This window comes from Lynx canadensis, chromosome X, assembly GCF_007474595.2.
Source record: "Lynx canadensis isolate LIC74 chromosome X, mLynCan4.pri.v2, whole genome shotgun sequence".
Lineage (NCBI taxonomy): Eukaryota > Metazoa > Chordata > Mammalia > Carnivora > Felidae > Lynx > Lynx canadensis.
Window position 1 is genome coordinate 121,005,317 of NC_044321.2, and position 17,419 is coordinate 121,022,735.

General features: G+C 50.8%; 1 protein-coding gene across 2 annotated transcripts; it reads left to right on the top strand.

The window, feature by feature from the left end:
- The first annotated feature begins 272 nt into the window (after nt 1-272).
- TAZ (tafazzin) lies at nt 273-12,151 on the top strand. 2 transcript variants are annotated; one of them, XM_030304705.1, is made up of 10 exons: nt 277-710; nt 879-1,007; nt 2,005-2,050; nt 2,295-2,380; nt 9,926-10,006; nt 10,077-10,118; nt 10,343-10,405; nt 10,599-10,651; nt 11,076-11,153; nt 11,299-11,501. In XM_030304705.1, exons 1-10 carry the CDS (start codon nt 602-604, stop codon nt 11,398-11,400), a joined length of 789 nt encoding a protein of 262 aa, XP_030160565.1. In that variant the 5' UTR covers nt 277-601; the 3' UTR covers nt 11,401-11,501. The 2 variants fall into 2 exon arrangements, with proteins under 2 accessions (XP_030160563.1, XP_030160565.1); XM_030304703.1 differs by having other exon boundaries at nt 273-710; nt 11,076-12,151.
- The last annotated feature ends 5,268 nt before the right edge of the window (nt 12,152-17,419 follow it).

Here is a 17,419-nt window from a genome sequence, read left to right on the forward strand (position 1 = left end):
ATAAAGGGGAAAAAAGCGAAAGTAAGGTCCCTGCCGGCTCCGACCTTTAGCGGTGTCGGCTAATTGTGCTGCGTAGCCCAAACTGCCTCTCGGACCTTTCTGTGCCCGAATTAAGGGGACAAAAAGGAAGCGCGCACTCCAGCGGCCGGGACTCCACCTCGCGCTGGAGCGGGGCGGGGCGACGCAGCCCGCGGGCCCGCCCACGCTGCCGTCAAGCGGCCTGAGAGCGTTTTGCGACAGGCAGCCGGGAGCCGGGCCCCGTCGCTGGCTCGCTTTCCGGCCGGGGCGCGGGGCGCCTGGGTGCCGCCGCCGGCCCCTCTCGCTTCTCCCTGGGCCCCCTGGCTCCTGACCCCGGTGGCGGCTGGTCTGTGGCGAGAGGGCGGGCCGGGCCGGCTCTGGCCTGACCTGCGAGGTGACCTTGGTCGAGTCCCCGGTCGCGCGGAGCCGCGGCGCCCGTGTGTGGCGCGGGCCTGTCAGGGACCCAGTTCCCCCGCGGCTGAGGACACAGATCTAGAGCGCCCCCCGCCCCAGGCTGCCCCGTGGCAGGGGAAGCGCCAGGCCGCCTGGGGCGGAGCGGGGGAGCTCGGTCTGGGTGGGGGAGATGCCCCTACGTGTGAAATGGCCGTTCCCCGCGGTGCCGCCGTTCACCTGGACCCTGGCCAGCAGCGTCGTCATGGGCCTGGTGGGCACCTACAGCTGCTTCTGGACCAGTGAGTGGGCCTGAAGCCGAGGCAGGGTCGGCCACGGCTGTCCACGCCCAGCCAGAGTTGGGGTTCGGGGTTGTGGGTGCGGGCCGGGGCTAGTTTGGCTGGGGGGAGCCCTGGGCCCCAGGGACAGCGAGGCCAAGACCCCTCCCCACAGTCCGTCTCTCCCCCCAGAGTACATGAACCACCTCACCGTCCACAACAAGGAGGTGCTGTACGAGCTCATCGAGAACCGAGGCCCAGCCACGCCCCTCATCACTGTTTCCAATCACCAGTCCTGCATGGATGACCCTCATCTCTGGGGTACCTGGCACCAGTGTTCTGGGCATAGGGAAGCATGGAGAGACCCCGGGAGGGCGCCAAACAAAAGCAGAACAAACTCCCTTCTCACAGGGCTCTGTACATAGCTCTGGCACTCCTGTTTCTGGGGTGTCCTGCCCCAGGAGTCAAAATACGATTTGTGGCCCGGTCGGTATCCTCTCCGAACACGATTTGGAGATGGCCTCAGAAATTTGGAGGGAATGAGCAAGTGGGGGAGTGACTGCAGGGCAAGATGTGACGGCCTCTTTAGTTTGATGCATCAGGCCCGTGGAACCCTCTATCCTCTGTAAACCATCGAAGGTCCCACAGAGTAGTGGGACACATCTGAGAACCATAGGGTGTCCTGGCAAGGAGAGTCTAGGCTACAGGCTGGGAGACCTGCGTCCTGGTTCCAGGTTTGTTCCAGGCTGAGTTTGTACCTTTCAACTCCCCTCATTTGGGAGCCCACTTCGCCACCTAGAAGTTCCTGCTCTGCTGACTTCATAGTCTCCAGTAACCCAAATGGCTGGCTCAGGGGGTGCCCAGGGCCTGTACGGATGACTGCAGGTCAGACTGTCACGGGAAGTCAGTTGGTCGAATTGCAGCCTTTCCGAGCTCACCCTGGCCATCAGGCAGAGAAGGGTCTGTACGTTGCCACAGGCAGATCCCTGGAGGCCAACAAGGAGGCTTTAGAGCCGTTCAGTAACCTGCACTCGGGTGGTGGCGCTAACAGTGGGGGGACAAGTGTACAAGAATACACAGTGTCAAAATATGTCAGTGTGGTAGGCAGGCCAGATGTGACTGTTAAGATATGGGTTGGGGTGGGAGAGAAGAACGAGTCAGGGACAACCTGAGGGTCCAGCCCAAGGGTCTGTAACATGGCACTTTGGGCACAAATGGTAGAGCTGCTGCCCTTGTTCCTCATTTCCTGAAACTGGGAGCGAACAAGATGCTCCCTGCGGACAAGGCAGGTTGGGTCATGAAGCCTTTCCTTCTCTAGGGATCCTGAAACTCCGCCACATCTGGAACCTGAAGTTGATGCGTTGGTGAGGAGGAATGGGCCCCTCGCAGTGGGCCTGGCAGGCCTCACCCGTCTCTGCCCAGATTTGCCCTCCTCCTGCTCTGCCCAGGAGGCGGCGTCCAGCAGTACAGGCAGGGCACGGGGTGGGGTTCCACAGGCCCTCCTGTGCCGCGTTTCCACATCGCCACTGATGTCAGGCGCCATGCTGGGGGGACGGCAGGGCATCAGGGTGCAGGAGCCAGGGATGACTGCGTCTGTCCCTTCTTCAGGACCCCCGCGGCTGCAGACATCTGCTTCACCAGAGAACTACACTCCCGCTTCTTCAGCTTGGGCAAGTGTGTGCCTGTGTGCCGAGGTGAGCTGAGCCTCCAAGGAGGGGTCCGTGGGCGAGTAGATGCAGGGAGGCACTTCTGGGGCCTTTTTGGGCTTTATTTGCAACGGGGACTGTGGCTAGTGCTTCTGGCTTAGCAGCACTGGGCGTGGAGGGACCCAGCTAGGACACACAGCCTGGGAACAAAGGGAGCCGGGAGCCGCTGCTCCACTGGTGTGAGTCCCAGTTGTATTGCGTGGCTGCCGCAGACGTGGCAGTGGCTGCCGGAGGAGCGATGGCTTCTTGGGGAGCACTCGTGCCCTGGGACTGCCTAAGGGTTGTGTGAAGCCGGGGCTCTGGCATTAGAAGTCACGAGGCATTGGCCACAGCCTCTTCCCTCAAGGGTGTTGCTACGAGACCCGCTGATGGCACCGCCGCGTCATCGGTCTGTGATGGGCGCTGCGGGCTTTGGGGTAACAACCAGGCTTGCGAGGTGAGGGTGTGACAGATGTGAAGGTTCCAGAACAGTCATGTGAAGAATGTTGGACTCTGTTCTGTCATCTGGGTAGTGATGTGCTTCCAAATCTGTTCTTCCCAGAGAGCACCCTGGCTTCAGCATGGCTGGTGGCTGCGAGCAGAGCCCAGTAGAGGCAGGGAGCCGGATGAGGGGCTATCGCAGTGATCCTGGCAGCAGAGCATGGTAGCGGGCCTCTGGGGGCCACTACAGACAGCTGGACAAGGGCAGCACTCTGGACGCAAAGTTGACGGGACTTGTTGATAGATTGGCTATGGTGGAGGGGGGAGGAGAAGACAGCCCACAGGTGACTCTTGGTGACATCTGACACTGAGCCACTGGGAGGAGGGGATGAGGGGAATGCAGTGTGGGGGTTGGGAGGGGAGGGGAGTTCCGCTGTGCACGTGTTTCACGTGAGGAGGCCGTCCCCCGAGGAGGGGAGCAGTCCGTCCCGGAAGCAGTGGGATGTGCGGTTCTGGAACGCAGAAGAGCACTTGAGAAGATGTTGGGGACCCAATCGGTGACAAAGTGGCCAAAGTAGAGGAGAGATGGCAGAGAGGGAGAACAGACAGAGAGCAGGGGCCCGGATGGCACCTCAGAGCACAGAAGGAGAGACAAGCCACCAAGGCAGCAAAGTGTCCTGTTTCTGGTCAAAGTGAAATGTGGTCAAATGCAATGAAGTTACCTCAGTCAAGGGCTTTTAATGCGCACTCCTCCAGGCCCTGAGATCTACTCTAGGCACACAGCTGCCTTGAGCGCTTGCTCTTGCTGCTGCCTTTGGAGGCGACTTCATTTCTCTAAAACACAAGCGGAAGCTACAGTGTTGTGGCTAGCGACCATGGTCTTGTTTACCACACCCCGCTCTCGGACATGGGGACTCTGCTCGGATACTCCCGTCCCTGAGCCTCAGGTCCTCTCTTCTGCAAGCTCGCCCAGACGTCTTCCGTGTGCACGTTTCTGAAATGTTTTACTTGTTTATTTGTTATTTTTAATGTTTATTTGAGAGAGAGAGAGCACGCACAAGCTGGGGAGGGGCAGAGAGAGGGGGGCAGAGGATCTGAAGCGGGCTTTGTGCTGTCAGCGCAGAGCCCAACCCAGTTCTCACAAGCCGTGACACCGTGACCCGAGCCGAAGTCGGACGCTTAAGCGACAGCCACCCAGGCGCCCCCATTTGCTATTTTTAAAGTTTATCCTTTTTTGAGGAATCTCTATACCCAACATGGGGCTTGAACTCATGACGCCAAGATCAAGAGTCACATGCTCTTCTGACTGAGCCGGTCAGGCCCCCTCCATGTCCAATTCTTGTCTTGTTCTTCTTTTGGTCTGCATCCAAGTGTTATTGCACTATTAAAAACCGAAAAGAAAATCTTAGTGCTAAGCACTTTTGAGTGAGAGAAGGTGGGCAGGGACAGGTTATTTATTAAACGTATTCGATGTGCAGCCAAGAGCTCACGTGGTAAAGCAAAGGAAGTATCTGGCATGCTTGGCTTTTGTATTCTAGAACATTCCATCCCCCCAGCATAGGCCTTATGATATGACATGAAGTATGGAAGTGGTGTTGTACAAGCTTTTCTTTTTTCTTTTTTCATTGAACTATAGTTGACACGTGTTACATTAGTTCCACGTGTACAACACAGTGATTGGAACTCTGTACATTATGCTGTACTCACAAGTGTGAATTTTGTGACCATACAACACTATCACAACACCATTGACTATATTGCCTATGCTGTGCCTTCCATCTACATGACTTCTATTCATCCCATAGCTGGGAGGCTGTATGTCCCACTCTCCTTCATCGATTTTGCCCATCCCTCCGCCCCTGCCCCTCTGGCAACCTCAATTTGTTCTCTGTATTTATGGGTCTGTTTCTGCTTTTTCTTTGTTTATCCATTTGTTTTGATTTTGATATTCCACACAAGTGAAATCATATGGTACTTATTTTTTTCTGAATTATTTCACTTAGCATGATACCCTTTAGGTCTATCCGTGTTGTTGCAGATGGCAAGGTCTCATTCTTTTTTTATGGCTGAGTAATTTTCCACTGAGTGTATATGTGTGTGTGTGTGTGTGTGTGTGTGTGTGTGTGTGTGTGCCTGTGTCTGTCTACGTATACACCGCATCTTTATTCATCTGTCGATAGACACAAGGATTGTTTCCCTATCTTGCCTATTGTAAAGCTGCAATGAGCAGGGGTGCATATCTTTTCAAATTAGTGTTTTTGTTTTCTTTGGTTAATAGGAGTGGAATTACTGGATCATATGCTATTTTTATTGTTAATGTTTTTTGAGAGAGAGAGAGAGAAAGCTAGTGAGAAGGGGGGACAGTGAGAGGGACAGAGAGAGAGAGAGAGAGAGAGGGAGGGAGAGAGAGAGAGAGAGAAAGAATCCCAAGCAGGCTCTTCACTGTAGTACAGAGCCCAACATATGGCTCAAACTCAAGAACCATGAGATCACTACCTGAACCAAAATCAAGAGTCAAATGCTTAACAGACTGAGCCACCCTGGTGCCCCTATTTTTATTTTTATTTTTTTGAGGAAGCTCCATACTGTTTTCCACAGCGGCTGTACCAATTTACATTCCCGCCAACAGTGCATGAGGGTTCCTTTTTCTCCACGTCCTTGCCAACACTTGTTATTTCTTGTCTTTTTGATACAAGCCATTCTGACAGCTGTGAGGTGATCTCTCATCGTGGTTTTGAGTTGTAATTCCCTGATGGTGAGTGATGTTGAGCATCTTTCCATGGGTCTGTTGGCCATCTGGATGTCGTCTTTAGAGAAATGTCTGGCTTTGTAAATTGGATTATTTGATTTTTTTGGTGTTGTGTAGGTTCTTTACACAGTTTGGATGTTTGGATATTAACCCGTTATTGGAAATATCATTTGCAAATGTCTTCTCCCATTCAGTAGGTTGCCTTTTCATTTCGTTGATGGTTTCCTTTGCTGTGCTGTACAAAAGCCTTTTATTTTGACGTAGTCGCAAGAGTTATTTTTGCTTTTATTTCCCTTCTCTGAGGAGATATATCTAGAAAAAGGTCGCTAAGGCCAGTGACAAAGAGATTACTGCCTATGTTTTCTTCTAGGAGTTTTATAGTTTCAGGTCTCACATTCAGGTCTTTAGTCCATTTTGAGTTTATTTTTGTGTATAGTGATAGAAAGTGGTCCCGTTTCATTCTTTTTTTTTTTTTTTTTTTCAACGTTTATTTATTTTTGGGACAGAGAGAGACAGAGCATGAATGGGGGAGGGGCAGAGAGAGAGGGAGACACAGAATCGGAAACAGGCTCCAGGCTCTGAGCCATCAGCCCAGAGCCCGACGCGGGGCTCGAACTCCCGGACCGCGAGATCGTGACCTGGCTGAAGTCGGACGCTTAACCGACTGCGCCACCCAGGCGCCCCATGTCCCGTTTCATTCTTTTGCATGTAGCTGTCCAGTTTTCCCAGCACTATTTGTTGAAGAGATTGTCTTTTCCCCATTGTGTATTCTTGCCTCCTTTGTTGTAGATTAATTGATCACATAAGCATGGATTTATTTCTGGGCTCTCCGATCTGTTCTATTGATCTGTATGTGTTTTTGTGCCATACTGCTCTGATTACTACAGGTTTGCAGTATCTCTTGAAATCTGGGATTGTGCTGCTTCAAGATAGCTTTGGCTATTTGGTGTCTTTTGTGGTTTCATACAAATTTTAGGATTATTTGTTCTAGTTTTGTGAAAAATGCTGTTGGTATTTTGATATAGATTGCATTGAATCTGTAGACTAGGGTCATATAGATGTTGGAACAATATTAATTCCTTCAATCCATGAGCATGGAATATCTTCCAATTTGTTTGTGTCGTCATCAATTTCTTTCATCAGTGTTTTGTAGTTTTCAGAGTACAAGTCTTTTACCTCCGTGGTTAAGTGTATTCCTAGGTATTTTGTTCTTTTTGGTAGAACTGTAAATAGAATTGTTGTCTTAATTTCTCTTTCTGCTAGTTTGTTATTAGTGTATAGAAATGCAACGGATTCTATGTGTTAATTTTGTATCCTGCAGCTTTACTGAATTCCGTTTATTAGTTCTAACAGTTTTTGGTGGAGTCTTTAGAGTTTTCTACATGTGGTATCATGTCATCTGCAAATAGAGACAACTTAATTTCTTCCTTACCAACGTGGATGCCTCTTACTTCTTTTTCTTGTCTGATTTTTGTGGCTAGGACTCCCACTACTATGTTGAATAAAAGTGGTGAGAGTGACATTGTTGTCTTGATCCTGGCCTTCAGAGAAAAGGTCTCAGTTTTTCCCTATGGAGGACGATGTTTGCTGGGGGATTTTCATATAGAAGGCCTTTATTATGTTGAAGTATGTTCCCTCTGAACCGACTCTCTTGAGGTTTTTATCATGAACAGATGTTGCATTTTGTCAAATGCTTTTTCTGCATCTATTGAGATGATCATGGGGTTCTTATCCTTCGTCTTGTTAATGTGGTGTATTACATTGATTGATTTGCGCATATTTGAACCATCTTTGCATCCCTGGAACAAATACCACTCGATTGTGGTGAATGATCCTTTGAATGTGTTGTTGAATTTTGGTTTCCTGATATTTTGTTGAGGATTTTTGCATTTACCATCATCAGGGATATCGGCCTATAATTTTCTCTTTTTTTTGTAATGTCTTTGTCTGGTTTGGGTATCAGGGTCATGCTGGCCTTGTAGAATGTATTTGGAAGCTTTCCTTCCTCTTATATTTTTTGGAATTGTTTGAGAAGAATAGGTATCAGCTCTTCTTTAAACGTTTGACAGAATTCACCTGTGAATCCATCTGGTCTTGGACTTTCGTTTGTTGGGAGTTTTTGGATTATAGATTCAAATAATCAGTCACTAGTAGTCGGCCTGTTCAGCTTTTCTATTTGTTCCTGATTCTGTTTTGAAAGACTGTGTGTCTAGGCATGTATCCATTTCTTCTAGGTTGTCCAATTTGTTGGCATATAATTTTTCATAGTAGTCTCTTATAATCCTTTGTTAAATATATTTAAAAATTTTTTTAATTTATTTATTTTGACAGAGAGAGAGAGGGAGGGCACACAAGCAGGGGAGGGGCAGAGAGAAAGAGAGATAGAGCATCTGAAGCAGGCTCCACACCAGCAGCGTGGAGCTTGATGTGAGGCTCGATCCCACAACCCTGGGACCACGACCTGAGCTGAAATCAGCAATTGGATGCTTAACTGACTGAGCCACTCAGGCGCCCTTCTTAGAATCCTTTGTGTATCTGTGGTATCAGTTGTTATTTCTCGTCTTTCATTTCTGATTTTATTTATTTGGGTCCTCTCTGTCTTTTTTTTTTTTTTAATGTCTATTTATTTTGAGAGAGAGAGAGAGACAAAGCGGGAACAGGAGAGGGGCAGAGAGAGAGGGAGACACAGAATCCGAAGCAGGCTCCAGGCTCCGAGCTGTCAGCACAGAGTACAACACAGGGCTTGAACCCATGAACCATGAGATCATGACCTGAGCCGAAGTCGGATACCCAACTGACCGAGCCACGCAGGCGCCCCGCCACTCTGGTCTTTATTATTTTCTTCTAACTTTGGGCTTTGTTTTTCTTCTTCTAGTTCTTTTAGGTATAAAATTAGAGTGTTTATTTGAGATTTTTCATGTTTCTTCAGATAGGCCTGTATCACTATACATTTCCTTCTTAGAACTGCTTTTGCTGTGTCTCAAAGATTTGGGAGCATTGTAGCTTAGTATGAATTTTTATTTCAAGCTGGGTGCAGTTGCACCAGCGGCTCAGAAGGAGATGACACCCCTGAAGCCCACCCCCTACCAGTTAATGCTACCCAAAGTAGGGGAACCAGTGCTCTCACAATGCCCTGAGAAGCTGTGGTGGGTGATTGCTCCTCAACTCCAGCCCGTGAAGAAGCTGCCAGGCCAGGTCCCAATTGGGTTGGGTTGAGACCCCTGGATGCCTCACTAGCACCTTCTAAAGACTCGGCTTTGCAGAGAACAGGTTAAAAGTCCATTTCTTGGTGAACTGGCCTGACATAGTCCCAATGTGTGTCTCCTCCTCTATATGATATGGCTTTCCCTACTCGATAAGTCTGTCTGTCACTGTCCACGATATGGACAAGATCGAGGAGATTCTTAGTACGTGTGGTCACAGTGGTCTCCGAGGGACTCCCAGTTGAAAGCCAGTATATAGCATTAGGTATGTGTGTCTGTGTTGCTGCAAATGCCAGGCCACCTGGGTCTAGTGTCATGGTCCCCAGGTGTCTCCAAGGTGAGTGTTATTAGCCTTAGGGCAGCTCCACTCCCCTTCTCTCAGCCTAGCCAGTCTGAGTTTTTCCCAACCCTCAGTGACACTGTGTTCCATCGAATGTTCTCCCTTTTCCAAGAGATCTCGATAACTGAGAGACTAGTTTCAGAGGGAGCAGAGCCCTGTGAGGGGTGAAGGGGTCAGCAGAAGGGAGGGATGGCGGTGGCCGAGGGCTCAGGCAGGGCAGGGAGGCCCAGGAGGGATGGCTGTGGGCACAAGCCTAGCCAAGACCCCAGGAAAGGGTTGCTGTCCAGGATCCTGGGCCCAAGCGAGGCTGGAGATCGTGAGTAGACTTGGTTTGCTCCAGCGGTGCCCTCTGGGCCGGGGGCAGCAGATGGGAGGCTTGCCACAAGGCTGGTACGTCCCAAGGGGAAAGCAGGCTGCAGGAGCTGGAGAGGGAGGGAGGGCAAGGAGAATGCTGAGCAGATCCAGGAGCCCACAAGGACGCATTCTGTGGGTGTCTGTGGTGCAGTGCCCGAGGCTGTGGCGGGGCCAACAGGTAGAAGGTGGGGTGCAGACTGGTGAGGGAATCGCCAGTTAAGAATGTCAGTTGGAGACTGAGACAACGATGCTGCCTTGCACATGACAGGTAGTTTAGAGAATATTCTGAACAAAGGATGTCGAGGGCACAGCGCAACCGGGGCTGAGTCCCCAGAGAGTTCTCGGAGGATGTCCACGTGGATGGTGTGGTGGAGGATGAGGAAGTCCTTGAGCTGCTGCTTCGTTCCCAGGGGAAGGAGGGAGCCCCGAGAGAACGGGGACTGATGGCGCATGCCTTCTCTTGGCAGGAGACGGTGTCTACCAGAAGGGAATGGACTTCATTTTGGAGAAGCTCAACCATGGGGACTGGGTGCACATCTTCCCGGAAGGTCAGTACAGTTGGCGGGGTTGCACACCGGGCCAGCTGTCAAGCCTCATCTCTGTCCTCTCTCTCCACAGGGAAAGTGAACATGAGCTCTGAGTTCCTACGCTTTAAGTGGGGTAGGCACTGCTGGCCTCGTGTGGCTGGGTCGGACGGCGGCAGATGGGGCAGATGGGTGTGTTGGTTGTAGTGGGAAGGGGGCAGGTGCTGAGACGAGGGCTCGACTGGCAGAGGAGCTGGACCAGGGGAGTTGCTTTTAACCGGAAGACGGCAGGGGTGGCCTGGCTGTAGGCTGGCGCTGAAGCTGTGCTCTTGCTGATGTTCCCGCCTCTCCCCGGGGCAGGAATCGGACGTCTGATTGCCGAGTGTCATCTCAACCCTGTCATCCTGCCACTGTGGCATGTCGGTGAGCACCTGTCTTGGGCCAAGGCTGTGGCCTGGGTGTGGGGGCGGGAGAGGAGGGGCTTCCCTAGGTCTTGGGGTTTCCCCTGGCTGGCAGGGAGAGGGCCTCTGGGGTAGGGGGCCGGGGCTCCATCTGTTCCCAGGTCACCGTGCTCCACCCCATGCCCGCTTCCTGGCCTCTGTCCACTGTGCTGCAGGAATGAATGATGTCCTTCCTAACAGCCCGCCCTACTTCCCCCGCTTTGGACAGGTGTGTAGGGGCTGTTGCCCTTCGTGTGTGTGTCTGTCTACTGTGTGCATCGTGTCTCTCACTCACTCGGCACTGCTGAGGCCAGATTCAGGAGCTGAGCTTGAAGCTGCAGCAGGGGGACCGAGTGGAACAGAGAGAGAGGGACTTCCTGGCACCAAGGCCAGTAGAAGGAGAGCAAAAGAAATCAGGGTGGGTGGAGGCGGCGAGCCCTGGGGTTTGGATAAGACAGGACATTCAGAGCATGGACCGCAGGATTGAATGGCACTGAGCCTGGCCACTTTGTCTTAAAGAGGGAGAGTGGCCGTGAGGGAGCATGCAGCAAGTTAGGGGAAGGACTTGGCTCCTCGCTATCTGGGGTGGTTGGGCCATGGCTGTGGGCACTCTCCCTGTTTCTGTCACCCACTGGTGGCTGGTCTCCCTGCAGAAAATCACCGTGCTGATCGGGAAGCCCTTCAGCGCCATGCCTGTACTTGAACGGCTCCGGGCAGAGAACAAGTCGGCCGTGAGTTGTCTCTCTGCCCTGCCCCCCCCCCACTTCCCTTTGCCACCCGGCAGCTGTCTTAGCCTCTCCCGGCACCCTCAGCCTCCCAGGGCTCCTGGGCAGAGCTCCCTGAGGGCCGCAGGCCAGCCTGAGTCCTTCCCCTCAGGTGGAGATGCGCAAAGCTCTGACGGACTTCATCCAGGAAGAATTCCAGCGCCTGAAGGTCCAGGCGGAGCAGCTGCACGGCCACCTGCAGCCCGGGAGATAGACGGTGCCCTCACTTCCTCCTGCAAGGGGGCGGCTGGCCCCCAGGCCCGGGACAGAGGCAGCTCCCACCCAGGCCCTGGCCACCGGCCGCCGGCCGCCAGCGCTGTCTCCAGGCTCTTGCCCTGCACAGAGCTGAACTGGGGGACGGACTGATGTTTTGAGCAGATATGTTCTTTTAGACAGATTTGTGCACAACCCCAAACAGGGATCACGTCCCAGCTGGTGAGCATTCCCTCTGCTCTGAGCTGCTTCGGTTGAAGGAAGGGTTTCAGCTACTCCTCCCACTTGGCCACGAGAGGAGGAAAAAATTTCGGCAGGGACCTCCTTCCTCTCCCAGGGCTGGCGTCAGGACGGAGGGTACTTGAAGGGGGGCAGGTGGCCAGGCCAGAGGTCCGCACAGGACTTCATGAGGCCCTTGGCTTGGCATCCACCCGATAGGCCCGATCCAGGAGCTGCCTCAGCACGTCCTCGGGGACGGCCGTCGGCCACCTCTTCCTTCCGCCCACACTTCCCACAGGCGTGGGGTCCTCAGGCAGGGCCCAGCTCCGCGCCGCGAGCAGAAGGGCAGCCTTTTGCTGGAAGTGAAATCCAGCTGGATGGAGCCTGCGGCAAGGGCCCGCGACCCAACCACTCACCCGTGTGCCGGGGCCCAGCAACTGCTCTGTCTTTTCCACCTCCCTGGCATCACCAGAGTCCCCTGGGGCCTGGGTTTTCATGTTTTGTAGCCAATAAAGCATCTGTGTCGTGTTTTACCTCTGGCCTCGTCATAAGGGTGGGGATGGGGGGAGGTGACCTGCTGGAAGGCTGGACCCTTAGAGCAACCAGGGCCCTTGAGCAGATGGGCGTCAAGCTCTCAGTGTGCACCAGTCGCGTAAAACTTCAGTCGTTACCTGTAATCCGCATAACAACCTTGCAAAAGTAGGGATTAATCTCATTTTGCAAAGGAGGCAGAGCGAAGCTAATGGACTTGCTTCCAAAGCTGAATCGAGTAAGGTAAGAAGCAGCAGATAGCAATAGAATCCTCCCCAGGCTTGTTTCCAGGCGGGAGGAGGTCTCCAAAGGGCCCAGCAAGCCTCCACGAGCCACAAGTGCTTTGAGGGGAGGTGGGAAGCGGGACACCTTGATGGAGCCGGAGACCCTTGAAAGGAGCAAAGACGGGTGGAGGCGCTCTCTGTACAAGCAAAAGCAAATCCTCTGCAGGAAAGTGAGCTCGGTTTAGGTCCCCAGTTCATCCACAAGTTAAACTCAACCCAGAAGACTTCACAAAGATCACCAAACGTAGAGGGAAATGAAGCATCGTACTTATGTCAGCAGGAACAAGAACAGGTTGAAACCTGTGGGAACTTCTGAAATTGACAGGGTCAAACAATATGCAAAATAATAGAAATGTGGAAGAAAAAAAAGGTAGAACCTGATCAGGACGGCAATTGTGTGTGAATCTACTTATTTCAAAGTAAGAGGTTTGGGGGCACCAGGGTGGCTCAGTCGGTTAAGCGTCTCTTAATTTCAGTTCAGATCATGGTCTCCCTGTTTGTGGGATTGAGCCCTGCATCTGGCTCTGCACTGACAGCGCAGAGCCTGCTTGGGGTTCTCTCTCTGCCCTGCCCCCGCTTGCATGCACTCTCTCAAAATAAATAATTTTTCAATGTTTATTCTTTGAGAGAGGGGGAGAGAGAGAGCACGAGCAACGCAGGGACAGAGAGGGAGACACAGAATCTGAAGCAGGCTCCAGGCTCTGACCGGTCAGCACAGAGCCCGGCGTGGGGTTCAAACTCAGGAACTGTGAAATCATGACCTGAGCTGAAGTCGGACGCTTAACTAACTGAGCTGCCCAGGCACCCCAAAATAAACATTTTTTTAAAAAAGGAGTGCCAAAAAGTTTTTTTTTTTATTTCTTTTAACGTTTATTTATCATTGAGAGACAGAGCATGAGCATGAGCATGGGAGGGACAGAGAGGGGAAGACATAGAATCCGAAGCAGGCTCCAGGCTCGCAGCCGATCAGCAAAGAGCCTGATGCGGGGCTCGAACTCACAAACCTCAAGATCATGAAGTTGCCCCAGGCGCCCCAAAGGTTTTTTTAAAGTAACCAGAAAGGAAAAAAATCACTTGCGGGGAGGGACACATACCGTTGGCTAATTTCCATTTGCAGGTCCAAATGTAATACCACTTTTTCATATATGTCCATTTGAACAAACAACTACAGATATTTACCACATAGATGTTTCTGCAATTAGGTTTTTTCATACAAATTATTTTTCAGAGTAGTTTTAGGTTCACGGCAAAATTTGGCAGGGTGCCTGGGCGGCTCAGGTCATGATCTCGTGGTTCGTGGGTTCGAGCCCCACATCGGGCTCTGTGCCGAACTCTTACTTGGAGCCTGGAGATTGCTTCAGATTCTGTGTCTTCTCCTCTGTCTTCCCCTCCCCTGTTGCGATCTGTCTCACTCTGTCTCTCAAAAATAAATGTAAAAAAAATTTTTTTTTTAATTTGGCTTGTCCTGTGATTGTGAAATCTACAAATACCATTCACCGTATTAACCAAATAAAGGAAAAAAAAACCATGTGGTTATTTCAATAGATACAGAAAGAGTACTTGATAGAGTATTCATAGTTTAAAAAAATTTTAGCAAACTATAAATAGGAGGGAACTTTCCTTTTTTTTAAGTTTACTTTTGAGAGAGCTTGTGTGTGCACAAGCAAGTGGGGAAGGGGCAGAGACAGAATCCCAAGCAGGCTCTGCACTGTGAGCTCAGAACCCGATGTGGGGCTCAAACCCACAAACCATGAAATCATGACCTGAGCCAAAATCAAGAGTCAGATGCTTAACCGACTGAGCCACCCGGGCACCCCTTACCACAATTTTAAAACTCAAGATTTTAAATGTATATTTATTTATTTTGAGAGAAGAGAGAAAGGGAGAGAGGGAGGCACAGAAAGAGGGAGAGAGAGAGGGAGAGAGAGAATCCCAAGCAGGCTCCGCCACAGCAGTGCGGAGCCCGATGTGGGGCTCAAACCCACCAACCGCGAGATCATGACCTGAGCCGAAATTAAGAGTCGGACGCTTAACCGACTGAGCCACCCAGGCGCCCCTAAATAATCAAGATTTTAGAAATAATCTGATCAATATAACAAGTTGACTCTAAAGTTTATATGCAAGCACAATGGCCCGAGAAGAGCCTCTTGAAAGAGAAGAGTGAGCAGGTGTCAGAGTTTAGTATGAAGCTACGGTGCTTGAGACACCGTGGTGTTGGATAGACAGATGGACCACTGGCATGGCATGGAGAGCCCCGAAGCTGATCCACAGCCGCATAGACGCTTCTTATCCCCCAAAAGCACTCTTTCAAGACACTGGGTAAAAGGATGTTTGTCTCAATAAACAGTACTGGGACAATTGGACATCTTTATGGAAAAAAAGAAAGTTGACCCCTACCTTCACACTATCCACAAAAGTGTGAAAAACAAGACAACTTCTAGAAGGGAATGTAGGAGAATATTTCCATAATCTTGGAGGCAGGGAAAGGTTTCTTAAACAGGAAATTAAAAACATTAATCATAAAGGAAAAAATGGTAAATTTAACTTTTGAAAATTAAGAAGTTTGGTTCATCAGAAAACATCATTAGGAGAGTGAAAAGGGGTGGGAGGTACCTGGCTGGCTCAGTTGGTGGACCACCTGACTCTTGATTTCAGGGTCGTGGGTTTGAGCCCCACATTGGGCCTGGAGCCTACTTAAAAAAATTTTTTTTTTTTAAAAAGAGAGTGAAAAGGGAAGCGATTTGTAACACACATAAGCAACACGGGGCCCTATGCAGAATATGTAAAGAGCTCATAAATCCTCATAAATCAACAAGAAAAAGATCAACAATGCAACAGAAACATGGGAAGATGGACAGAACAGGCATTTCACAGGAGAGGAAACACAACGGGCAGGGCTGAAAATATATATACTACGTGAGTTTCCTGTAGCCACAGTAACCAAGTACCACAAGCTGAGGGGGCTTAAAACAACACAGATGTATTCTCTCCTGGTTCTGGAGGCCAGAAGTCCGGGGTCAAGGCGTGGGCAGGGTTGTTTCCTTCCGAGGGCTCTGAGGGCGAATCCATTCCCGCCCGCCTCCTAGCCTCCGGTGGTGGCCAGCGGTCCTTGGTGTCCCTTGGCTCCTAGAAAAGTCACCCCGATCTCTGCCTTCACCTCCATGTGACCTTCTGTGAGTCTGTGCGCCCCTTTTTCTCTTCTTAAAAAGGCCCCAGCCATTGGCTTAGGGCTTGCTCTAACTCATCCAGCATGACCTCATCTTAAGTAATTACATTTAAATTTTTTTTTTCAACATTTATTTATTTTTGGGACAGAGAGAGACAGAGCATGAACGGGCGAGGGGCAGAGACAGAGGCAGACACAGAATCAGAAACAGGCTCCAGGCTCTGAGCCATCAGCCCAGAGCCCGACGCGGGGCTCGAACTCACGGACCGCGAGATCGTGACCTGGCTGAAGTCGGACGCTTAACCGACTGCGCCACCCAGGCGCCCCAAGTAATTACATTTATAAAGACCCTATTTCCAGATAAGGTCCCATTCTGACGTTCCAGGTGGGCGTGAATTTTGAGGGATGTTATTCAACCCGGTACATATACCGTATGACCTGGCCATTCTCCACCTAGGTGTGTGCCCACCGGAATGCACATGCATGTGCACCACAAGACATATACATAACTGCAGGCAGCACCGTTAGCCATACTAACCAGGGTAGGAAACCACTCAGATGTCCGTCACCAGGGGAAGGCCTCAATCACTGGCAGAATATTTATCCAGGGGAATGCCACGCAGCAGTACTGCTATCATGCAATGATTCGCATTAACCTCCCCTTCTTGAGCAATCATGATGCAAAATATAATACTGAATAATTTCACTTACATGAAGTCCCCAAATAGACAAAACAAAGCCATCGTATTTAGAGATGCATGCTTAACTGGTGCCATGGTCTGAGTGTTTGTGTCATCCTACACCAAGTTCATACGTTGAAACCTAGTGTCCTAATGGTATTAAGGCAGGGCGCGAGGAGGTGCTTAGGTCTTTAGGGTGGAACCCTCACGATTGGGATTAGTGCCCCCCGAGGGGCCCCAGAGAGCTCCCCGGCCCTTTCCACCAGGTGAGGATACAATCAAGGCCCGCAACCTGGAAGAGGGCCCTCGCCCCACCCTGCTGGAACCCCGATCTCGGACTCCTGGCCTCCAGAGCTGTGAGCTATAAATCTCTGCTGTTTACAAGCCGCCGGTCTGTGGTATTTTAGCATAACAGCTGGAACAGGTTAATGCAATTAGTAAAATGATCAGGACCAAAGTGATGACCACAAAAGTCAGGTCCGGGCTCACTTCGGTGGAAATGAGATGCAGGTGATTAGAGAGGAGTGCAGGCATTAGACACATGGGCACATATATACGTGGTCAACCTACTAAGAAAAAGCAGAGAACGGCAAATACCAAATTCAGGCTAGCAAGGACTTCTGTGGGGAGGCAGGAAAATGGGATGTGGGGACCCAGATTCCTGCCAAGGAGTTGGCAGTGGCCTGTGAAGTCTGGGGCAGGGTTTATGAGGATTCCTTTTATTGTATGCTTCATATACAGGTAACATATAACAGGTGACACATATACATGTAACGCATATGTAACCTGTGTAGCATATAGATATTACACATGTCTTGCTTCATGTCCAATATTCTATTAAACAATTTAAGAAGGGGCGCCTGGGTGGCCCAGTCACTTAAGCTTGATTTCAGCTCAGGTCATGATCTCACAGCTCAGGAGTTCGAGCCCCGCATTGGGCTCTGTGCTGACAGCACGGAGCCTGCTTGGGAGTTTCTGTCTCCCTCTACCTCTGCCCCTTCCCTGCTCATGCTCTCCCCCTCTTCTCTCTATCAAACTAAATAAATAAACATTTAAAAAAATAAAACAATTTAAGAAGACATAGGGATGATGAGGGCCCAGAAGGGTTCTAATGAATTATTGAAGTTAAAAAAATTTTTT

Bases quoted from the DNA above. Each gene is read 5' to 3' on its own strand.
- TAZ (XM_030304703.1), top strand. From the start codon at position 602: ATGCCCCTACGTGTGAAATGGCCGTTCCCCGCGGTGCCGCCGTTCACC. The intron at 711-878 runs GTGAGTGGGCCT...CTCTCCCCCCAG, and splicing joins CTACAGCTGCTTCTGGACCA to AGTACATGAACCACCTCACC. The intron at 2,381-9,925 runs GTGAGCTGAGCC...TTCTCTTGGCAG, and splicing joins GTGTGTGCCTGTGTGCCGAG to GAGACGGTGTCTACCAGAAG.